A 25,342-nucleotide genomic window follows, 5' to 3' on the forward strand; every position below is an offset into this window, starting at 1 on the left:
GGCCAGGCTGGTCTTAAACTCCTGACCTCGGGTGATCCACCTGCCTTGGCCTCCCAAAGTGCTGAGATTACAGGTGTGAACTATCACGCCTGGCCAATATTTCTTTTAAAATACGTTTTGTATCCATTCATTAACATTGTTTTATTTCTGTGCTTTCCCCTACTCCCCCATTCTGTGTATTTTCTTTTTGGTATAGGAGCGGAGCTCCATATTAAGAATTAAATGGATATATTCAAAATTAACTAGTCTCTCCTTTCATGTACCTATGTGTTTATTTTCTCTTGGCCATTTTAATCTTACCAAGTCTTCTGTAAAAGATGCTCTCTACCACTTCTCCCTCTGCCCCACCTGCAGATGCTGATATATCTCAAACTCTGGCCAGGACTCAACTACATATTGTTTTGGTTAAAGTATTTTAAATGTGCTAATATTCAGTTTCACCATTGGGCAATTCAGTTTTTGCCCACAATTGGAAATTGCCTCTAGTCTATAAGCTTTTAAATGTATATTCGTTTCTCGCATTTGCACCTGGGGCTTCCTTTCTCATACTTAGTCTCTAGTCCCTGCATTTCTTTTTCCTTCCAACTTGTTTTTCTGAGATAGCCCCTCTTTTTCTCTGTTGCCATTTATTTTTACATTTGAGGAAATTTAAGCTTTTGCCCTTAAAACTATAAACAATTCTCTAACAAATGAACTAAGAATCATAGGCCCAACCAAGGTCTTAAAATATTTTCGGAAAAATGAATATTTACTTGTATTAGAAAATATTCATATTCTTATTTCTGAGTATATCATATAAAACTTCTGGATATCTACATTTGCAAATGTGACTGCCTAATCAGACATTGAAAAACAGGTTTTAGGCTCACACTGGCTGTTTTTGTTTGTTTTATTTTTTAGTAAGGGTGTCGCTAAAGAAGGTAGTTGAGTTTACAGAAGTAACAAGTGGTTAGTTTTCGACAGAAACGAATTAGGTATAAGAACAGCATAATTCATAAAAATTGTGTTGTGTGGTTCACAATCCCAGCACTTTGGGAGAGTGAGGCAGGAGGATCACTTGAACTCAGGAGTTCAAGACCAGCCTGGGCAACATAATGAGATCCCATCTCTATACAACTAAAATAAAAAATTAGCTGGTCGTGGTGGCACATGCCTATAGTCCTAGCTACTCGAGAGGCTGAGGCAAGAGTATCACTTGAGCCAAGGAGTCAGGCTGAAGTGAGCTATGATCACACCACTGCACTCCAGCCTGGGCAACAGAGTGAGACCCTCTCTCTAAAATTAAAAAATAAAAATTGTATTATAAATGTGATGGTTTTAGTACCATCCAAGCTCTGCTTTAGGGATAGAAAGATGTGTGTTTTAGAGACCCTGTACTCAGCTGGTTATACTGTAAGGGGTTATCTGAGATTACATGTGGCACATAGATATAAAATAGAATGTGATGAATGTGATAAAAACCACAAAAAAAAAAAAAAAGCAGAATGGGACTTCTGAACAGATCACACAATTCAAGAGAGAGAGATAACATTTGATAGGTGGGCCACAAATGCTTCCCCAGCAGATTGATGACAGAATTCTAAGCAGAAGAGGTAGCATAAGCAAAATGTTGGTGGTGGGAGTATACAGTGTGTTCACTGAAAGCTAAATTTTCTAGTTCTGGTACAGTGTCAGAGTGTGTATGTGAGAACTAAGACATAAAAGGTAGATTGGGGCAGTTCTTGAATGACAGCATTAAAGAATTTATGCTTAAATCATTTAGCAAATGGGACCGTTGAGGTTTTGTTTGTTTTGTTTTGTTTGAGACGGAGTCTACTCTGTCACCCGGGAAAGTGGCATGATCTCAGCTCACTGCAACCTCTGCCTCTGGGGTTCAAGCAATTCTCCTGCCTCAGCTGAATATGGAAGTAGCTGGAACTTACAGGCATGAGCCACTGGGCCCGGCCGAGGTTTATTTTAAAGGGAGGAGTTGTAATGTGGTCAGAGGTGCACTTTAGAAAAAGCACCTTGACACCAGAATGTAGTCAGAATGTAAGTGGGGTGAAAGGAGTGAATGGGAACAATGAGCACCTATCAAAATAATCCAGTTAGGATGTAATGTGAGCTATTACTAAGCTTGGGAGAATAGGTACAAAGAGATAGGTATATGAAACTCTCTTAACTCTTCAGGCCTGGATTTCAGAAAAATAGTGGGAAATAAAGCAGGAGAGGACATTGATGGGGTTTGGATGGGTATGAGCAGGCAGGAGTGCCTTCTGTGAAGAGCATCTCAGTGGAGGGCTCGACTCAAACTGCTTGTTTGAATTCTGGCTTCGAAAATTACTCACTTCATGATCTTAGACAACTTTGGCGCACCTCAGTTTTCCCATCTGTTAAGTGGGTTTGATAATAGTATCTCAAGCCTGATTTGGGTATAGATGAACAGAATACGTATCTATTACCTAGCATCCTGCTTGGCTCATTGTCAGGCCTCAGCAAAGTGTAGGTACTAGTATTTGTCTTTCATTTTCTTTGCTCTAGCAGGTAGTTACTTTTAATCCCATTTCATATGTGAGGAGACCAAGGCACAGACTGCATTGTTTAAAGCCGTCCATTAGCCTCTGTGCCTTTATGTGTTCTAGGTTTGGGTTTAGTTTTGTTTTGTTTTCAGAATTCAGATAGAAGTTCTTTTTGAGCAACTGATTACATTGATCTGTAGGCCATATCCCTAAAGACATCCTTAGAGTTGAAGTTTTCCTTATAAAATAGATTGAACAGATGCAGAACAGAAATTAGACATTGCAGGAAGGAGGGGAAGACCAGAAGAGAATTCAGGAATTAATAAATGTAAAAAGTTATTTGCAGAAGATAAGATGAAGGAAGAAAGTATGCGCCCACACACATTTATAATTGTAATGGTTCTGCCAGGTGTGGTGGCTCACGCCTGTGATCCCAGCATTTTGGCAGGCCGAGGCGGGTGTATCACCTGAGGTCAGAAGTTCAAGACCAGCCTGTTCAACATGGTGAAACCCCGTCTCTACTGAATATACAAAAATTAGCCGGGCATGGCGGCGGGCGCCTATAATCCCAGGTACTTTGGAGAATTGCATGAACCTGGGAGGCGGAGGTTGCAGTGAGCCAAGATCGCGCCACTGCATTCCAGCCTGGGCGACAGAGCAAGACTGTCTAAAAAAAAATAATAATAATAATAATTGTTATGGTTCGTTATTTCTGTGTCTAATATTAAACTGGCTCATTTAATTCATTTATTCCCTCCATAAGCCTTTACAGGACTGCCAACTATATGAGAGACAGTGTTGCAGTTTGCTAATTTTTTGTACACTGGAATTTACCTTTGATCAAGAAAATGTACCACATAAAGGTAATCTCATTCCCAAAAGCATTTTCTAAGAATAATAGGTAACTTACTCGTACTTGCAGGGGAAAAAACAATGAAGATTAAATTTTAAAATATATGCATTTTGCAAAAAGTATCATTCTTAACTTGTTCTCCACCCCTAGCGTACCAGTAATGATGCTGCCTCCCTGCACCATTGGTCTTGGGGAACTAGTTTAGATTTTTAGGAAAAGCACTGGACCAGGTCAGGCCAGCTAGATTCTTGTCCCAAGTCAGCTACTTACACTTTAGCCTCCTGATCTTGAGCAAGATACTTACTTGTTAATTTCCTTCTATGTAAACACAAAACATGGCACTAGATGATTTCTAAGCTGCCTCCCAAGTCCTACATTCATAGCATTTACAAACTCTGTGAGCATTGACTCTTCTTGGCAGTGGGGATATCAAGGACAATAAACCCAAAATAAAGAGACCTACTTGACAGAGAAATATAAGCAGATCACTGAAATATAAGCAGATCACTGAAGGGGCAGGTCATTCTTAATGGGAGTGGGAAGGTGGAAGGAAAAAGATAGGAGAGGAAACATTTCATGGAGAGGTTAATTTCAGTTGGGCTTTGAAGTATGAAAATGGGCATTCCAGAAAGGCAGAGTGGTGCAGAAGTAGGTGAGATTTTGTAATGTTCAGGATCATTTATGGCAAGTAGGTCTTTGTAGCTGGAGCTTCAGAGGTCTTGGCAGGAGATGCTGTTAGAAATGTAGGTTGAGTCTATATTGAGGGGACTTCAGATGCCAGGTAAGAGGATTTATTATTTATTCTGTGTACAATAGGGAGCCATGAAAGGTTTGCTAAGAAGGGGATGACATATTCCCAACCTCATTTTTTTGAAATTTGATTAAAGTGTGTAGAAAGTGGATTAAAGTGAGTGGGGAAATCCTGCTATTTTCTTAATGGCTATCTTCATCTGTTAACTTATACCCAGGTACCTTTTGGCATTTATATTGATCCTTCCAGGATTGCCCCCATTTCTGTAACCAGCACCAATTTCACCAACTCAGTAAAATCCTGTTGGTGCTTACCTTCTTTGAGGTGGCACCATGAGTTTATCTCTCTTAATTGTCTCCCCTAAACACACATTATTTTCCCTAGGCTGCAAAGTAGATATATCATTAGCAAAGGTAAAAAGGCAATGAAATCCAGCCTTAAAAGATAAACAAAGTTAATGATTTAGAAATTCACTTTCTTCAGCTGTACATCCATAGATAGCCTAGATAGTTAAATAAATGAGGAAAGACTTTAACCCCTTAGTGGTTGTCACAGTGATGTCTGTCTTAACTGGCATCTCAGTCCCCTTAACTGCAAAGACTAAAAGAAAAGAGAATGGCACTTCCATTTTTGCCTGCAGCACCTGCTCGGTTGAAGTTGCATTGCTTTCATGCAGGACAGACACTGAGATTACTCTCTGGGGATCAGAACCCGAGGGGTTGTGCTTAGACTCCCTGGGCGAGGCCTGTCAACTCTGGCTTTCATGTTTCCCTTTCCTTTTGCTGCAGCTGTTTCTTCCAGCCTGTTCAGCAAGTGCACCAAGAGGTACTGTATGGTATACATGTTTCTACCAAACAGCTTTATCATCAGTGTTAGAAGCCTCTCTGTACAAACCTGTGGTTGTCATAAGGCGATTTGATGCAAGCTTTCTGCACGCCCAATTAATTGAGAGTTGAAAGCTATCCTTCAGATTGGTGTGGCCCTGTTACTTATGCTTGCCAGTTATCAGCCACCTTGGCTTCATATAGTGGAAGCATTTTGAATATTTTACATTTGAAAATGTTTTAAGATAATAAATGGCAGTCATCTCAGGATGCCAGATGTTTCTTCCTGTTCTCACACAAACATTTATTTACCTGATAATCTGCAGAATCATAGATTTCAGATTAAAAACAAATTCTTCTAAATTATGTGCAGTTGATGCAGTCTGTCTTTTTTAAATTATTATTTAAAGATGCTCATTTTGTCCTAATTTTCCCTGTAAATTTTATCAGAGCAGATGTGGTCACTGTGATGCAGCAGTGGCCTAAACTAATTTCACTGATGTAAACATTGTTAAACAATTTCAAATGCAACTTTGGAAACATTGTTTCTGAACCTGTTTAATAATGTTTAAAAATGCATCAATGAAATTGGCTTAGCCTGTGGCCTTTATTACATTATCTGTTCTCAATTACAAAGATTCTGTGTTTTATGTCTGGACTAGTTATAAGTCACTGAAAAAAATGATTCCAGCTGAAGAGTGTGGCTTATACCTAACCTGTTTAATTTGATTTAAAATTGATGAACCTTGGAAAATACTTCCAGAATGCCATATCAGCTATCAAAATAATAGGAAATGTATTCATGTCATCATATTGGCATTACAATTTGAGTTACCCCCGCCGCCCCGCCTTTAACTTTTATTCCCATTGCTTTTCACCTCCCACTCACCCCCATTTCCATTGTTGTGATTCCCCTACTAAATTCCAAGCTATCACCTCTGAAATGCAACATAAAACATTAAATATGTTTTTACTAATTGTGATCCGCTAAAATTTAAGCTCTGTGCCGAAGCTTTTTTATTTTTATTTCAGAAGTAGTATTTAAGTGATGACATGCAGTAATTTGTTCATTCTTCTGTCAGTATAATTTACAAGGCAATGGCAGATAAACATAGCAATACAAGATTCATTTACAGTGACACAATGGCAGATACACAGAGCAGAACCCTGCCTATGAGATAAAGTGGACTGAGTGACTTATGCAGTAATTAGGGGATAATTGTCATTAACCTCACAAACAGTAGTTTACCCATATTGTTTAAAAGGCTCCAGGATGCATAATGACAAGGTAATCTGTCAAAGCGCTAGGGGGAAATATTAATAAGATTTGTGCAAGCCTGGATAGAAAATATGCAGAAAGCGGCCACATTAAGCTAATTGGTGGATGAATATACACTTGTAAAAGTGCTTCTAATGGCACGTTTGCTGCTCTCCAAATGACTACCGTTAATGTGGAGAAGTGGGCTGCTTAGAAAGTCAGGACTGCTGGGACAAGAGGGTATTAAGGCACACAGACGCCATTATTACCTTGTGCTCTATAATGTACGCTTTCTCCTTTTATCCTTTTTCATTTTGAATTTCTGAGGTTTTGTTATAGTAACATATATTGATTGTTTACTCTGATTATTCTGTATTTGATCTATATTTCTTCAGTCAGCCACCAAACCCCAAACACCTCTCTTTTGTGGCCCAATAAAATATATAATCTCTACGTCGATAGTGGCTTATTAATATACAGAAACACAAACTTAATGCATATGTGGATTTATAATTATACACACATGTGTATGTGTGGGTGCCTTTTATAGGAACACATTTAATCTGAGCAATCAAAGAAAAGTAGATCCATCAACAGCCTTGTGTATGTGTTACAAGTAATAATGTGTTGTTCCCTGATGAATGCTAAAGCAGGAAATTAATCTTTGTGTTCTACGGCTATTCTTATACTCAGAAAAGAACAAAGTTAAATCTTCTAATACATCTTTCTGTTCAATCACACACTCAGTCCTCAGTGTGTTTTATGGAATACTCAATCCTCACTGTTTTATGGAATACTGCTCAGTGAGTGTTCCGTCCCTTTCTCCCCCTGCTCCCTCACATCCTAGTGAATATGTTAAAGTTCCTTGGGGTTGTTCAATCAGCTTCATTTGTAAAGTAATTCAAAGTATAATATGTGAAGGAGAATCATCCATTCAAGCTTTGGAAGTTCTATACCAATCTCAGTAATCTTGATTGTGCAGATGGAACCTCAAAGATTAGAGGTTGTAGCCTTGAATTGTTCAAGTTTTGGCCCTTACTTGATGTGTAAAATCACCATCATCATGTAAAAAAAATTTTTTGCGCCTATTTTTGCTGTTTTTCAGACATTGTGGGAAAGCGTATCTGGAAATCCCAGGGACTCTGGCATTTATGTTTAGAAATGTAAAGCCTCAACGAGTATTTAGATACTATCTACAAATTTAGTAGCAGAACTTTGGTTTATGCAAGGAGGGGTAAGCTAGAAAATGTAGACCTCAAAGCAAAAATGTCAGAGAGGGCTCTGGTGAGTTCTGTTTATTGTAAAGCAAGCAGATTTATAGCTGTCCTAAGACCAGGGATTTATCTTTATGTCTGAGTGGACAAGAAATCAAGGCCACTGCAGAGACTGTCCCTTTCTTTCCTCCTGTTTCTAGTGTTTTCCTTAAGGATCATAAACGGTTCTTTTGCTGTTCTAAACTATAAAATAAGTACCCTTTAAAATCTCCACTAGTTATCATCTCCACGTGAAGAATTATTAAAGGGTTTAATTGAGGTGAGGGTCTTGTATACAAATACTGCTAGTTTTTGGAGCTGCAAAGATTTCCGAAAGACTACAGATATTTGTTTACATAGTTTTATTGATATATAACATTTATTTTGTATCTTCAAGTTGCAGAATTTTCACAGACCCTACTGGTATGATTTGGGGGTTTCCAAGGCCTCTTAGGGACTCCTTGGGCAGTTTCCCTAGTTTTCAAGCAAAATTTTTACTTGAACTGATTGATGATTGAATTGACCAGGAGTCAAAATTAATCCAAAAGAATTAGTGACTCTAATCACATCACTGATAAGCAGCACCAGACAGAAACATCAGGGGAAACATCCAGAATATACGATAATACAGGAACTTTCAGATAAAGGCATACTGTCAATCATAAATACACATATTCTAAAAATACGTTGGTTACACAAGTTGGTTAAAAGTAAAAGGGTTTTAACATTTTAATTAAAGTGATTCCTGTGTTCAGATTCTAGGCATAAATAGTAGAATAATAGAATTGTAAAGCTGGGTTTTTAGTAAGGCTTACAAATTTTAATATGACTCTTCTTTACATGTGAACATTAATTTTATTTTCCTCTGAGGTTGAATTTGTGTATGTTATATTTAGCCTAATCAAGATACAAAATCTGCTTTAGCCTAAAGGTATAGGGCTAGATATTCTGTGCTTAAGTTAAGGACTCATAGGTAATTTGATTTTAAAGATTGGTATACTAGGAATATCAACTGGATGTAGTATTTTCTATTTTGAAACTTAAATGATTCCTAAGATATTCTTATTAAATATTATAATGTATTGTGTCTTTAAAAGTTTCTCAGGTTTGATTTACAGTGCAGCGAGGTAACTTGAAAAATACTTTGGAATCTTTGAAGTCCAATTCCAGACATTGCAGAAAGTAATTTACTCCTTTGAATTTTTTTTATATGGCAAAGCGAGGCACCTGCTTTATTTATTTGCAAACAAATGCCCATAGAGGAAATGCATATGGCTGGTTTTAAGCTAGACAAGCTAAAATTCCTCAGTACAAGGAAGAAATCCTGACAGGCCTTTAATAGAGCTTAGCTGGAGCTTCTATGATTAAATATGTTGTAACCCCAGAGTGATCTATCATAATCACTGTTTTTAAAATAAAAACGCTGTATACACTGTTACTGAAGAAAAAAGGCATAGTACTCTATGAATTACACATTCTTATCTGGTCCATAATCAAGAACATTCTGTAATAGTAAATTTTTTAAATCAAATGTCAAGCAATATGTTTTAAAAATCACAAGAACCACATGAAACCAGTGCCCTGGCATTTTGGTAATGTTATTTTGGTTAGAGAGGTGATCATTTTTTGGAGAGTATATTGTTCAACTTGTGAATACATTACTTCTCTTAAAAATATATCCTTTCCATTGTGAAAATTTTTTCAAATATGGATCAGAAAAAAATATAAATATTTGTATACTGGAAAATATATCAAAGCCACTACTTCAAAGTCACATAAAATTATCATGTTGCTTCTTCCTTCTAAAAACTAGAGTCAAGGGCCATGCTCCTCAAACTTCCACTTTTATCCAAGGAGAGGCATTCTTTGACTATGTACTTTTTTTTTTTGCCAGTAGTTTGATATACCTCACCTCATTATATCACCATTCGCTAAGTTGGAGCACTTTGAATGCTATAATAAGACTGATTTGTAATGAGAGTAATATATAATAAGAGTGAGCCAAGGTCAGTAGTTTCTGTATTCCTGTGTGTGTTTGTGTACGTGCACATGTGTGTAATGAGTAACTCCTTTAAAATATCAGTCTTTATATGCAGTCAGTGTTTACAGAAAGAAGATTTAATGTTAATGTTAGCATGTCAGCTAACAAAGACTAATAAGGTATTTATCTTGATGGGAACTTCTTTAATGCAGAGTTTTCTGAGAGCCCCAACATTCTAACTAATGGTGGATATTCCTGTAGCATTCATTTCCCCTTGGGCAGAGGAAGAATAGGAAGGATATTTCAAATCAAGTCCTTTATTATCTGGATGAACTGAATGTAGCATTAGCTGTGTAATCACAGCAAGCTGGTATAAACCTATCTCTAATGTTTGCATACTTACTTTATGACAAAGGCAGTTTGGGATGGATGAGGAAAGCATATTTGTTCACATAGATCAATGTTAACAAGTAAAGTCCAGTCTGAATTTTTATTTGGAAATCATTCTTTCTGCCCATGCCACACCCTGAAGACTCTCACTCATGGGGCATCCCTGTCCTAGAGAGGAGAGTAGGGATGTGATTGGTCAGCACTGTATTTTGAAGGTAAAGTGATGCTGTTGAGAAATTCTGCAAAATACAAATTTCCAAATCATGAAAATTGAGTAGGGCTTTCGTTATCCAAAACAAATGTTTATTTAAAAAAAAAAAAAGTTCTAATTTGAACCATTTGGTACAACCATGATATGAATGAGTATGTTTCATTCTGCCTACAAATATTACAGTTGTTCCAGCTGGCCTCCTAGAAACATTAGCCCAAAGTTCTGGAAAAGCACAGTCACATAAAAGAGCTTTGTGAGAGTAGAGAATGGTGTAATTTTGTTTACTTACACAAGCAAACTGCTTTGATGTATATTGTGTATACTAGCGGTGCATCTTTCTCCGTCAGTGCCCAGCAAGAAATATGTGTTTAATGTAAATCTGCTAAAACAAATAAACATGCCAAGTTTTTTTCCACATAATTTTAAGTGTTTCTCAGAAATTATCAAAACATTGCTTGAAAAATTTCCCTAAATGCTTCCCAGAATCTATTGTTTTCAATAAGAATTTTTTTTGTGTGGCCATTTTTATTCTTCTCCCCATCTTTCCTGCTCATTCTTACACACATGCAGGCACACAGACACACAACATTGATCCATGCACACTTTGGAAAGCCAAGTCTTATAAATTAGAGAGATAAACATAATCTAACAAAAAAGGGAAAAAATGACTCTGAAATAGTAGGGAGCAGTCAGATCAGTTAAACTTTTTGACTAAGAGTTTAAATATTGGCTTTAGAATGACAATTTAAGGTTGAAATATCTGCTATTACATATGGACCCATCTCAGTTACAAAACAGGTAAATAGGAGAATGAGAGAGAAGAGGACTGCACATATTATGTATAAGTGTTTTCTTCAGAACTGTTTGTAATGCTCAAAGGTTTCTCTTCCACAGAATATCTCCCTGAAACTCCTGCTTTCAGCACTCAGAGCCAGTTCTCTCCAACCCACGTGTGGGATCTAGGAGTTTTCCATTTGCTGACCCCTAGCTAGAAGTTTATCGAATGCCCCTGTTCATATTACCTGAGATAATGGTCTGAGCCCATCACTCACTCCTGAGGTGATCCAGAAGTTAGATGATGTATCTCCTAATTTCTGGGTCACATTCTGATACATGTCCACCTAACCAAGAGGTCAGCACAAAGGCAGGTGGAGGCAAGCAAAGGCGGATTATCAGTGTCTTGCAGAGTGTCTGCGAAGGTGTGTGTGCATAGCACATACCTGCTATATATTGGTGTTAGCTCTGTAGGGAGGCAGTCTCCATAGTTTTATGATTACACATCCCATTAGTAAAATATATGAGCATGTACCCCCATTTATATATATGTAAAGCTGTTTCTAAACTCTGTGTGGGGTGTGTGTGTGTGTGTGTGTGTGTGTGTGTGTGTGTGTGTGTGTGTATGAATGATATTAGCAAAAAATCACCTTTAGGTAAAAGTAAGTAGGAATTTTCATGTTGATTCACCATGTCACAGTGGATTGTCTTGCATACTCCACTAATAGGAGCAAATGGAAGCATGTGTGCCTGCAATTTGGCCGTGCTGTAATACAGGAGGAAAGGAGTAAGGTGGCTTATAAACAGTGGAAAGCTGTACATGTTGAGTTATGTGTGTGAGAATTCAAGCAATTTGCGTGATTTAATTTTTTGAATTAACTTCATTGAAATATACTTCCATACAATAAAATCCACCAATTTTAAGTGTGCAATCTATATGGCCATAGAAACCTCAGCACAATCATGGTGTACAACATTCTCACCACCCCAAAAGTTCCTTAGTGTTGCTTTGCACTCAGTCCCTTTTCCCCACCCTACGCCCCTGGCAACTACTAATCCACTTTCTGTTTCCATAATCTTACCTTTTCCAGAATTTCATATGCTTGGAACAGTAGCGTATGTATGTCTTTGGGTCTAACCTCTTTCATTCTTAGCATAATGCTTTTGAAGAGTCGTCCATGTTGTAGTCGGTAGCTTAGTTCTTTTTATTGTGCAGTACTATTCCATTGTATAGATATCTCACAATTTCTTTACCCCTAAGACTTGAACATCTAGAAAACCCGGTAAAATTTATGATTTAAGTTTTGCATAGCATTGTTTCATCAATTTTTAATTCAGCAACTACTGTTTCATTTTACCTAATGGAATACTTAAGCTAGGTAGGCTTGAAATTTGGTAATTTCTCTACTTTCTACCCAATTTGTTTCTCTTGCTTTGATATTTGAATTAACCCAGAAGGAAAAAGAATAGAAAAGTACAATAGGAAACTGGTTATGAAAATAAATTGCCAATGTGGTTATGATGAAATAATTTCTTAAGATAGCACACTGTGCCAATCTAGACATGAAAAAATAAACATATCTCACAAACCTCTGATTTTGTTTTAGGTAGTCAGCAGTCCCTACAGGTCAGTGTCATTTAATTAAAAGCTCTACAGTTATATCAAGGGGGGAAATACTTTTAGTTTTTAGCTAATCATTTTAGTATTTTCCTTTAAATTATACCTTAAACTTGACTGAAAATAAGTTCATATGATTGAATCTTTTATACTGTTTGCTTCTTGTTTTGCTTTTTTTTTTTTTTTTGGACAGAGTCTCATTCTGCAACCTTCACTTCCTGGGTTCAAGTGATTCTCATGCCTCAGCCTCCCGAGTAGCTGGGGTTAGAGGTGCCCTCTGCCACACCTGACTAATTTTTTTGTATTTTTAGTAGAGACGGGTTTTCACTGTGGTGGCCAGGCTGGTCTTGAATTCCTGACACCAAGTGATCCGCCTGCCTCTGCCTCCCAAACTGCTGGGATTACATGCATGAGTCACCGTGCCCGGCTGCTTATTTCTTAACAATTTGACTACTGGAGCAAATAGGCCTTAGATCTGTGCTGCATCCAGTGTTTCTTCCTCACTTCCATTCTTGGACAGAAAGAAAGCAGTTGTTTTCCTGTATGCTGTGATGTGAGTTGTAGCCTGCCATGAACACAGGTGGGCTCCTTGTTGGGCTGAGCTTGAGGTCCCTTGACAGTCTGATTATCCCAAAGCCCCTTATTTGGTTTCTCTTCCATCTTTTCACATCCGTTGCTTCCCTACTATCCCTCTTTCCCAATAAGAGAAACCAATCAACCTTATTTTACTTTGATTTTAAAACTATAAATCATTGAAGTGCTTTGATATGGAAAAGGACTCAGATAAAACCATTTAAACCATGCATTTGATCCTACAACAAAAAGTTTTAAAAAGTCACTTGGCAGAGCCATACAGGAACAGGGTGCCAGATTTCTACGAGTGATAATCACCAGTTCCAATGAAGTAACAAAAGGAAGTCTTTTTATTTCAAACGTGTAGATGTAAATATTTTAAGTCTTTTATACTTTTCCTGAACCCAGTAAAACTGGTTTATAAGTCTATATTATTTGGTGTTACTCATCTTTTAATTAACAGTATAGCCACTTATTTTCACAGGAAATCAACACTTATAATAATACCTTGCATTTAACTTAACAGGGTAAATCTTATTATCCTCATTTTGTCAATAACATTTTTCAACCTGAAGGGTTAAAAGTCACTGTACTCTGGTTACAAATGGGAAAACCTAAAAGAATTGACTTACCAACTACAAAATTGCAGGGAGGGCCAAGAGCTCAGTTATATACTCTGATGTTAACATATTATTCATGCATAAGACCAGTGGCCCAGCATGAGTTGGTTGGTAGTTGGGATCTTCATCCTGGCCTAACAGACTGAATTTTTGTTTTATTAGTGTTTATTCCATGATAATACCTAATTCTTTTTATAACTCCAATTTACTTTTGTAAAGTTTATTTGACAATTTATACTGTTTGCAAGGAGGACTAGTTTTTCCAGTACTTAAGTTAAATACAATAAAAATAAATTGACTAAAAAAAGTATCATGCCTTTAGTTGTTGCAGCAGTGTCCACTTGTCCCAAATTTTCCAAATGGTTACTTTTGTTCCAGATGAGTTAAAAAAAGAAAAAAGCCATCCAACTGACATTGGTCCATTTTTGAATAGCAATATAGACCATGCGTAGAGGTCGTTACGTTCACAGAAGAGTCTTAAACTAGTGTTTCAGAATCACAGCACCAAACCATACTTATTTCTATCACAAAGATCTTCAGAAAAAAAACTTGGCATTTCTTTTTTCCCTTTGATGCTTTCTAACTCCCTTCAACCAGGTTAGTCAAAGATACAGTAAAACTGCTAGCCGTTCTTAGCATCCAGCTTGCACACTTGTTAGGTTGTGTAAGATCAATTTGTTTCTTGTTGCAGTCTCTCCATTTATAAATGTGGTGAATTAGATAATCTTCATCAAATGGATAATGATTTTTTGTTTTTTGAGACAGTCTTGCTCTGTTGCTCAGGCTGGAGTGCAATGGCACTATCATGGTTCACTGCAGCTTCAGCCTCCTGGGTTCAAGCCATCCTTCCACCTCAGACTCCCAAGTAGCTAAAACTATAGGCGTGGACCACCACACTTGGTTAGTTTTTTAATTTTTGTAGAGACAGGGTCTTGCCATGTTGCCTAGGGCTTAAGCCATCTTCCCACCTTGGCCTTCCTAAATGTCGGGATTATAGGCATGAGCCACAACACTCAGCCAATGATGACTTCTTTGGAAAGGACACCTATGGCACTATCAAGGGGACTCTAGTTTGGTGTTATAGAGCCAAACTAGAACGGTGTCCCGTTCTTAAGTATATTTGTTTGCAAATATGCTTTGTTGTTTATCTGTGTAAGTATAAATTGCTGCTTCTATTACCACTATAAATGAAGCTTCTCTTTTATGATTCAGGAGCTAGCAAAGTTCTAAATCATGCTTACCTGGATCTCTTTCACCAGAAGCAAGTGGTTTAATGTAACAGACTCCATTTTAGCAGAGACAGCAACTAAGCGCTAGAAGACAATCTGAAAGGCAGTGGTTTTAGAAATAGTAGCGGGCATTGTGGTGGGCCAGGAGAAACCATATGGGACTGCTCTGTACTGTTGGGAGAAAGAAGATAAAAGGGTGATGAAAATGAGATGCCTCAGGTGGGACTGATCAGTTGCTATGGTTTCTGAGGTGCATTTTAATGCCAGAGGCTGCCAGTTGTATAAGTACATCATTGACATGTAGATTTAGGTACAGGCTACCTTGGAAGAACCTGGGGAAGATGTGACTGTACATTGCTCAGATTGGGGCTCAGCCTGAGAAATTAATCCGTAGTGAACGGCTCTGTAAAAGAACACTCAAGAGAGTAGATTTGATGGTACAAGAAAGATGGTATAGAAGAGGACATTATAGCACTCTAGAGAAAGACTTCCTCAGAAGTCCTGCTCTTTACTGTCACAAACTCAATGGGCTTACCTGGGGAATGGCATCATGGAATGACAGCCACTGAGTACTGTGGACACACTCTGAACTTAGAGTCAGAATTTTTGTGTTCAGCTCCTGGGCCTTCAGTTAGTATCTTGGCAACCTTAACAACCTATCTTAGCTTTCTTCTCCCCTGATTTCTCATCTGTTCTCTGAGCTCTGGAAGTTATGATAGGGGTCAAATGAGATAATCTATTTAAAGTCACAACTTATTTCTCTATTTACCTATAGCACCAACATTCTTCCATGTTACCCCTGTTCCAAAAGCAGAATGTGAACGATACCAACTGCTGTGAGCGAGGTTTTGAAAATGGCGGTGGCCGGACTTCAGGATTATCTGGGGTTGCCATGTGCCTGCACCCTTATATGACTGTTCTGAGCAGATAGTTGTATGAGAGTATTTGATCTGAAGGCCAATTCTATCTACATGATGAAGGAGGGACATCTGTGTTTGACAGTTTTCATAGGAATGGACACCCACATGCACGTACTCACACATATTCTTTATGTAAAATGGTAGGATGCTAGGAGTGAGCCTTACAAAGGGGGGCACGTAACTATAAGAGCTTTTTTAAAAAAGTAATTCAAGTAAATGACAAACACCCACTTAATCAAACTAGCTGTGATGATTCAGACCATAGGACAGTGTTTCAGAGAGAATTTTACATCCACAGGTTGAGGAGAGACTTTTCCCTTGCAAAAGCAGTACAGATCCCTTATGCCTCTCATCATGCTTCCCCTAGTGTAACGTCCTACATAAAGCACAGTGGCTGAAACTGGAAAATTCAGATGGGTATACTACTACTAACTAATCTAGAGACTTTATTCAAATGTTGCTAATTTTCCCACTAATGTCTTTTTTCTGGTCTAGGATCACACAATTATGTTTTATTAGTCCCCTCTAATCTGGAACCATTCTTTATTTTTTATAAATCTTTCCTGAACTTTACACTTTGAAGAGTACTATCTACTGTTTTGTAGAATGCCCCTCAATTTTGGTTTGCCTGATGATTTCTGTTGATTGAGTTGAGGTTGTAAATTTTTTACAATATATTTGTCCATTTTCATGTACTAACAAAGACATACCCAAGACTGGGTAATTTATAAAGGAAAGAGTTTTAATGGACTCATAATTCCTCATGGCTGGGGAGGCCCCACAATCATGGCAGAAGGCAAAGGAGGAGCAAAGTCACATCTTACATGGCAGCAGGCAAGAGCATGCGCAGGGGAACTCCCCTTTATAAAACCGTCAGATCTCATGAGACTTACTCACTGTCATAAGAACAGTACGGGAAAGACTCACCCCCATGATTCAACTAACTTCCACCAGCTCCCTCCCGTGACATTTGGGGATTATGGGAGCTACAATTCAAGATGAGATTTGGGTGGGGACACAGCCAAACCATATCATCAGAAGAATGCCACAAAAGTGATCTTGTGACCTTCTTAGTGTGTCCTAACAAGCGGAACATGATGGCGTGATTTCTACTCACGATGGTAACTTCGATCACCCTTTTAAGGTAGGGTCTGTTAGGTTTTCCCGCGATAATGTTATGATTTTCCCTTTGTAATTAATAAGTATCTTGTCATTTTGTTTTTAAGAAGATTCTATGCTTTCTTAAATTCATGGTCAGAGTTAGGGCAAGTGTCACTCACAGAGGGATACAAAGTGTGCTGTCCCAATGGGAAGAAATGGTGCCCTGGAAAGTGATGGAGTCATTATTTAAGTGTATGAATAGATTTCTCTCAATCCATGCTGAAATGGATCGCCTGACATTACATTGCAGGATTTTAAAGTCCTACCTCCAGGCAAATCTCATAGTTACTAGCAAAAATGAAAGTGTGAAATGCTTTTTAATGTATATTTAACAACACATAGTCTGGTGATTACTGATGTGTATTCTCTGTGGACTCCCTTTGCTATCAGAGGAGGAGGCTGAGAGACAACTTTTTACACATTTATTCTATCTAAATCCATCACATGTTTACTTTTTAAATATCTATGGCTGTTATTTATAACAAGATCATAAAAAGTCAAATACATTAAGTCTAACTCAAACTTTGAATCATAGGATTACAACCAATTTTCAAGAAAAGTACAATTACCTTTTATGAGTGATGTTTTTCTTACTCTTCCTTATGAAATTGCCTGCTATTAAATGATACTAAAATGTAGCCACTCAAAAAAAAAGATACAGCTTAGTAACAAGGTATGAGGGGTAGTGCTACTTTATTCATCTTTTTGATTCAGAAATTCACATAACTCCTATTTAAAGGAATTTTCATCATTGAATCCAGTGTCATGTCTGCTTATGTTGAAGAAGTAAATTTCACAAAAAGTACTTAATTGCTTCGTATAGTATCACTATTTAATAAGGACTAAGGTACCATTTTTTTTCATTTATATTGGATTTCACAGCAAGAGTTCACATCTTATACTAATATATGCTAAATAGTTGCATAGTATATAGATCATTGTTGTTAAAAAAGCAGTACTGAAGGCATTTTAGATCACAGAGCCCCAGTGGTCTACATTTTGTTTGCTTTGACATTATTAAACTCAATCTGTTTCTCTAACTCTGACTCTAATTACTACATTTGCATGGCAGAAAAGTTTGCTTTGTGGGTTGACTTTTATTAACAGTGCTTGCATGTTGTTTTCTGCTCTTGCTCTTAGTGTTTTATGAGCATACAGAGCACCTTCAGTTGCATTGAATAATTATGCACAATCAATAAGTTTTTGTGTTTGTCTTTGTTGTTTCTTTGATGTGGCCTCTAGGATGCTGCTGGCAAGGTGCTGGACCGCTGGGCCATCATGTCTCGAGAAGAGGAAATCATCACCCTTCAGCAGTTTCTGCGGTTTGGAGAAACCAAATCCATTGTGGAGCTGATGGCAATTCAGGAGAAAGAAGGGCAGGCTGTGGCTGTACCATCTTCAAAGACAGACTCAGATATAAGGACTTTCATTGAGAGCAATAATCGCACCAGGAGTCCCAGCCTCCTTGCTCACTTAGAGAACAGCAATCCTTCCAGCATTCATCACTTCGAAAACATCCCAAACAGCCTTGCATTTCTGCTTCCATTCCAGTACATAAACCCTGTCTCAGCACCACTGCTAGGGTTGCCTCCAAATGGGCTACTGTTAGAGCAACCAGGGTTGAGGCTGCGGGAACCCAGCCTTTCAACTCAGAATGAATATAATGAGAGCAGCGAATCCGAAGTTTCTCCCACACCTTATAAGAATGATCAAACACCCAACAGAAATGCCCTGACCAGCATTACTAATGTGGAGCCTAAAACCGAGCCAGCCTGTGTCTCTCCCATTCAGAATTCTGCCCCAGTCAGTGATCTAACCAAAACTGAACACCCAAAAAGCTCATTCCGGATTCATCGGATGAGAAGGATGGGGTCAGCCTCTAGGAAAGGAAGAGTGTTCTGTAATGCATGTGGGAAGACATTCTATGACAAAGGTACTCTCAAAATTCATTACAATGCTGTTCACCTGAAGATCAAACATCGATGCACCATTGAAGGTTGCAACATGGTCTTTAGCTCCCTCCGAAGTCGTAATCGCCACAGTGCAAACCCCAATCCTCGCCTTCACATGCCTATGCTAAGGAATAACCGAGATAAAGATTTAATTCGGGCCACCTCAGGAGCTGCCACCCCTGTCATAGCAAGTACAAAATCAAATCTGGCACTCACAAGTCCTGGCCGCCCCCCAATGGGTTTTACCACTCCCCCTCTAGACCCTGTCTTGCAAAATCCTCTCCCTAGCCAGCTGGTATTTTCTGGGCTAAAGACTGTACAACCAGTTCCTCCATTTTATAGAAGTTTACTTACTCCAGGGGAAATGGTGAGTCCTCCAACCTCCCTCCCAACCAGTCCCATCATTCCAACCAGTGGTACCTTAGAGCAGCACCCCCCGCCACCCTCTGAGCCAGTAGTGCCAGCAGTGATGATGGCCACCCATGAGCCCAGTGCTGACCTGGCACCCAAGAAAAAGCCCAGGAAGTCAAGCATGCCTGTGAAGATTGAGAAGGAAATTATTGATACCGCCGATGAATTTGATGATGAAGATGATGACCCCAATGATGGTGGAGCTGTGGTCAGTGACATGAGCCATGACAATCATTGTCACTCCCAAGAGGAGATGAGCCCAGGCATGTCTGTGAAGGACTTTTCTAAGCATAACAGGACCCGGTGCATTTCAAGGACTGAAATAAGGAGGGCCGACAGCATGACTTCTGAAGACCAAGAGCCTGAGCGGGACTATGAGAACGAGTCTGAGTCTTCGGAGCCCAAACTGGGTGAGGAATCCATGGAAGGGGACGAGCACATTCACAGTGAAGTGAGTGAAAAAGTCCTGATGAATAGTGAGAGGCCTGATGAGAACCACAGTGAGCCCTCTCACCAGGACGTCATCAAGGTGAAGGAAGAATTTACAGACCCCACTTACGACATGTTTTACATGAGCCAGTATGGACTGTACAATGGTGGGGGTGCCAGCATGGCCGCCTTGCATGAGAGCTTTACATCGTCTCTGAATTATGGCAGCCCTCAAAAGTTCTCCCCAGAAGGTGACCTGTGTTCTAGCCCAGACCCCAAAATCTGTTATGTGTGCAAGAAGAGTTTCAAAAGCTCCTACAGTGTGAAACTTCACTACAGGAACGTTCACTTGAAAGAGATGCACGTCTGCACAGTGGCTGGTTGCAATGCTGCATTCCCCTCTCGCCGAAGCCGAGACAGGTCAGTAAATCTCCATTGGCTGCTCCTGCTGGGGGTGGAGGGTGCCAGTTTTCAGTCAAGTTGGACTTCACACTAAAAGAAATCCAACTTAGATGTTTTTGATGCACTGTAAAGATTGTCCACAGTGATCACGTGATAACTAGGCTGCCATGCTCATGAAGGATTGTTGCAGTTGGTGCTTGTGATGATTAAGCATGCAGAATCATGTGCCATCTTACCCGTAATGCACGCCATTTTTCTCTGTGCTCTGTGTATACGTGTGTGTATGTGTTTTCATGCATCTAGGTGTGAATAAGTTAACTATGTACACGGTTCCCTGCTTCCCCGTGAACCTTCACTTAGAAGCCGCAGCTTCTGTTATATATATATTTATATATTTATATTTCTGCTTTGCCATGTGGCTTTTTAATTAAATCAATATATTATCTTCATACACACATATTTATCCAATATAGAAACAGAAATTTACGGATGGAAAGAACCATAGGTCCAGGACATCGAGACAGCCTGCATCTCCGTAGGTATAACCAGTAATGTTATCATTCCTTACATGAGTATTTAGTGTGTCCTTGAATTCTTTAAGAGTTGTGAAAATATCAGAAGGAAATGGGACAGATGTAATTGTTGATGTGGGAAAATGGTATGGTCATGTGGGTTTCTTTATCTGAACTTCATAATGTCTTTGAGCACATCTCTAAACTATAGTCTCCCATGGGGATTATGCACAGAAGGGGAGGCATGCGTATACTTTGAGGATCAGCACGAATATATTATGTCCAGCTTTAGATGACATCACACTCTTGCTATGTTGTTGCAGCTCTGAAACAGTTGGGCTTAAGCAGAAGCAGATGGTCCTAAACCTACAAGGTTCTTTATTAATCCTCAAGAAAATGCAATATAAATGGAATGTGTCAAGGTGGTCAGTGGCAGGATAGTGCGGTTATCCTGCATTTGTTCAGATAAGGTTGTGAGCAGATCATTTACATAATATACCACCAGCCCAACTCGGGTCACACAGCAGTTAGTTCTTCCCATTATATCAGATGTGGTTTTTGGTTCTACATTGTCTTTTAAAAATATTTTAGAGAAAATTTTATAACATAGTGGAAATCAATGGAAGAAACACATTAAAATTAACTGGAAAGTTTCTACAGAGCCACCACTAGTAAGCAGTAATTCTAGTGCTTGTCAATTGCATAGAGTTCTTTGGCAAAGTAACATTAAAAGTACCACTGAAAAGTAGTGTCCTGTCCCTGGAATATTCTGTTTTGTCTTCATATTTGGAGATCAATCCTTTTTAAAATAAAAGTTTGAAGAATATTTTTTTCCTTTCTACTGAGATAAAAGGGGGCCAATCTTTGAAAAGCAAAATATTTAGGAAAAATAAGTAACTTTCTTATACAACCCAAAACATGCTTTGAGGGGAAACCATTTTTTTAATGATTTTCCCACCCTCATTTACTTTGTTCTGTAAACATGGTTTATAGTCACAACGTTATTTCAGTTCCAAGTTATCATTGACAGTCCCAGGATGCATCAGATAAGATAGCTATATTTTGAATAATAAAATACTGTACCCACCCTCCCCCAAGTTGTGAGTAATATTCATTCTTTTAAATTTGAGATAGTACACTACTAAGAATGAGGTTAATGCATTGCATTTTTTTAAACAAAAATAAAAGACTCATGAAAACCTGCATAAAATATTTATGGAAATGGAGTGTTTGAAGACAAGCCAAAATTTAAACTTAATTGCATGAATTCCTATCACAGTTTTAGTTGGTTTGCTGAAAATATTGCACGTCATAGCACTGGAATAAATAGCCGTGAGACCAAAAGGCTACACACCCAATGTTTGAAGCCTTCATTTATGTAAAATTCCTAGAAAACGCAAGCGCTCGTATATTTATGTCTTAACACATAGGGAGGCACTGTTGAGGTACTGCTTATTGGTTTGTCTGAGGAAAAACATTTATTGATAGCAGGAAAATATTTCAGTCTTCATTTTTATTGTAGGAATCAGGATTTTAGTGAGTGACTAGCCATATATACGTTTAGACCCGCATCTAGGATGACGAGGATATTCTAGGTGGGAAGAAGAGTACAGATGTGCTCCCGGGATGTTCAGTCACACAGAAGATAGCAAGCTTCAGAAGACAGTTGATGTATTTCATTTGGCTGAAATCACAGTATGCCCAGTCTTTTTCATTTTGGAGCTTTGTCACATAAGATAAATTAAAAAGCAAATTGCAAACATTGTAGAATAAAACTTTTTTTTATTCTCACTTGAAATTTTGCTTTTTAACAATATGCAACTCTTTTGATCTTAGGTTAGAAACACACACGTTCTGACACTTTAATTTTGACATTATATTTTCTTAAGAAAAGTATTCATCTTGGTTGAGTCTATGACTTGAATTAATATAATGTAATGAGTTTAGCTACACCAAATAACCAGTGATGCCGTTGGGGTGCCTGCCTCTTCCTGCATCTCAGCAGAGTGAACTGTGAAACATAATTGTATTCCTGTTTTAGCCTTTGATTGTCATTTTGTCAATGAATGTCAACCTGTGATTTAATCTCGTTATTCACAAAGCCTCTTGGATTACATCTCTGATCTGTCTCTTAGACTTACTTTCTCCTGTCTCTTCACTTTTACTTCGTTAGTCACGAGAACCCCAGGAACTTTGTCTCCCTGTTTTTTTCCCTTTTAATTTGCTGCGAAGCTAAGACAAGTTTTCTTACCATTTTCTTGAGCCAACAGACCTTCTCAAACAGAAACCCTCCTTTGTCTTTAATCCTGCTGTCCTCAGGCCCATTTCTTTCCTCTCCCCAGAGTCTCAGTTTCATCCATCCTTGACTCCACAATGTCTTCCTTGTGCAAATAAAGCATTAGAGGGGATTTTGAGTGGGGGCTGAAGTGTGCAGGGCTATAGGGTTTCTAGGATTCCTGTCATAAAGCTAACAGAATTGCCCTCTTCCTTCTGTTTATAAAAGCAGACTTCTTCATGAATCGAACACCTTGGAGGAGTTTTACACAGGTCTGCCTGGGCTTCTTCCAAAGTGGTTATACATGAGGTAGTTGCATTTTTGGTCTCCAGATAGGCATGTTAGTAAGATGGGAAGTAGAAAGATGTTAAATACTGTGTTTTAGGTTTGGCAGTTAATTAGCAAAGATTTCCAAGTCTTTGTTTATGGTCCTTCTAGATTTTGTAAGATCAAGTTGAAGATTTTTCAAAAGCAAGAATGCTCTTTGTGTAAAGTGACACAGAGGAAGGGGAGAGACACAAGCAGGATTTGTTAGGGCTGAAGATTCCAAGCAACAGTGTCAAAGCTATTCTTTTCTATATAGTTGTAAATGAGTGTGTGTTTAACAAATTCAGAAGCCAAGAGGACCATTCCACACTGACAAAGAGCAAGCTAATACACACAAAGTCTGATTCATCTTTGTTACTAGGTAGCTGTTAGAATAATTTTTATTCTGAGTGATAGAAGTGAAATGTAAATAATTTTCTCCGTAAAGAACTCTGATGCTCTAAAGCAGGGGTCCCCAACCCCGGGGCTGCAGACTAGTACTGGTCCATGGGCTGTTAGGAACCAGGCTGCCCAGCAGGAGGTGGGTGGTGGGCAGGTGAGCATTACCGCCTGAGCTCCACCTCCTGTCAGTGGTGGCATTAGATTCTCACAGGAGTGCAAACCCTATTGTGAAATGTGCATGTGAGGGATCTAGGTTGCATACTCCTTATGAGAATCTAATGATAAATGTAACGTGCCTGAATCATTGAATCATCCCAAAACTTACCCCCCACTCACATCTGTGGAAAAATTGTCTTCCATGAAACTGGTCCCTGGTGCCAAAAAGGTTGGGGACTGCTGCTCTAAGGTGACTGCTAAAGTCTTCAAGTATATCCTGATAACAAGGTGTAGTGTTAGATTTTGAAAGTCTCTAAAGACCCTTTCCTCCTTGTTTATCCCTTGATCTGTCTGCTGCTGAGGTGCTGTTCTGTTAAGGAACAGGAGGCTGCCCCTCCATTACGAAGTATACATATGAAATCTTTCCTAGGAAGAGGAAACTCTAACTGGCCTGGAACCTGCTGTCTTCATATGGGACATTCTCTTGAAGACAGCATGATAGTCAGAATTAGCTGGGTGTAATTTACCTTTCATCATTTCTCATACTCTGACTTGATTTTTGATCCCCAGGAGCTGAGTGGCATAGGTCACCCATTTTGAAGGAAAGCCTATTTATAAGTTGCATTTGGTTTTTATTCAGGAAGAAAAACAACAAATACCCTCTGTTCTCTTTCCTAATATTCCTTATCATTTGCTCATATGTTAAAATCTATTTATATTTGTCTTAATGATTGGCAGTTCTAAAATTCCATCTAAAATGAAGACTTTGTACTCAGAAACTAGATGATCTGTATAGTAAGAAGTCATTGTCTCTTTTTCATCCTACATGAGTTTTACTATCTTTGTTCCTTTCTTCTTCTCAGTGTAGTGGCCAGTAGTTGTCAAGGTTTGTCTTAAATTTTATCTGAAAGGTAAGTATATATGTTTGATCTTCAAGTTGTAGAAAGATGATTTAGCCATATGAATAAATTTAAAGACCAAATTATATTTGCTGAGGGTGATTTATAAATAAATATGAGGCAACCATTGGTGTCAAGTGTGAACCTTCCATTTGATTGCTAGTTTAATCAGTCCACATCTAAATGTGGAAACTTCTCTATTCCTATGACGGAAGACATGTGTATTTGATTTATTAAAACCTGCTGATGTCTCCAGAACTAAATTTGTTCCTTTATAGGCCTCTGGGTAGCTGTAGCTAAAAAGCAGAAATGTATAGTTTTAGCTTGTCTGATTACCTGACTTCCAGCCCTGTACAGGTGTGCAGGAATAAATTAACATGAGCTACCTCTGATGAGCCACTGCATACATTAACAACAGAGGTGAAGATGCGAAAACATGTTACCTGCCTCCTGTTACCACCTTCTCAGCATAGCAACATCCATTTTTTCCATCATTCTCTATGTTTGGAAACTTATACAGAACTTTTTCTAGGGAGGGCTTTTCAGTAAATACACATGATTTCACCAGGCAATACCTCTAAGAAATGAGCCACTTAGCACCAATTCAAGATAACTATTAGTATATTTGCCCTAATATAATTAGCTGTCAAATACGATGTGGTAATCCCCTCCAAGTAAAAGAGG

The 25,342-nt window shown here is 38.5% G+C and overlaps 1 protein-coding gene across 24 annotated transcripts in view; it reads left to right on the forward strand.

Annotated features, from left to right (window-relative positions):
- The window catches only part of BNC2 (basonuclin zinc finger protein 2), a 449,492-nt gene that overhangs the window by 412,325 nt on the left and 11,825 nt on the right, over positions 1 to 25,342 (forward strand). For 12 of the 24 annotated variants that reach the window (XM_063714199.1, XM_024252087.3, XM_024252080.3 and 9 more), the window contains 2 exons: positions 18,157 to 20,126; positions 20,582 to 20,647. In XM_063714199.1, coding sequence (XP_063570269.1) covers positions 18,157 to 20,126; positions 20,582 to 20,647 — 2,036 coding nt within the window. The remainder of the gene's footprint in view (positions 1 to 18,156; positions 20,127 to 20,581; positions 20,648 to 25,342) is intronic. The other 12 variants (XM_063714201.1, XM_063714203.1, XM_063714194.1 and 9 more) reach the window with 2 other exon arrangements.

The sequence above is a fragment of the Pongo abelii genome, chromosome 13, assembly GCF_028885655.2.
Source record: "Pongo abelii isolate AG06213 chromosome 13, NHGRI_mPonAbe1-v2.0_pri, whole genome shotgun sequence".
Taxonomy (NCBI): domain Eukaryota; kingdom Metazoa; phylum Chordata; class Mammalia; order Primates; family Hominidae; genus Pongo; species Pongo abelii.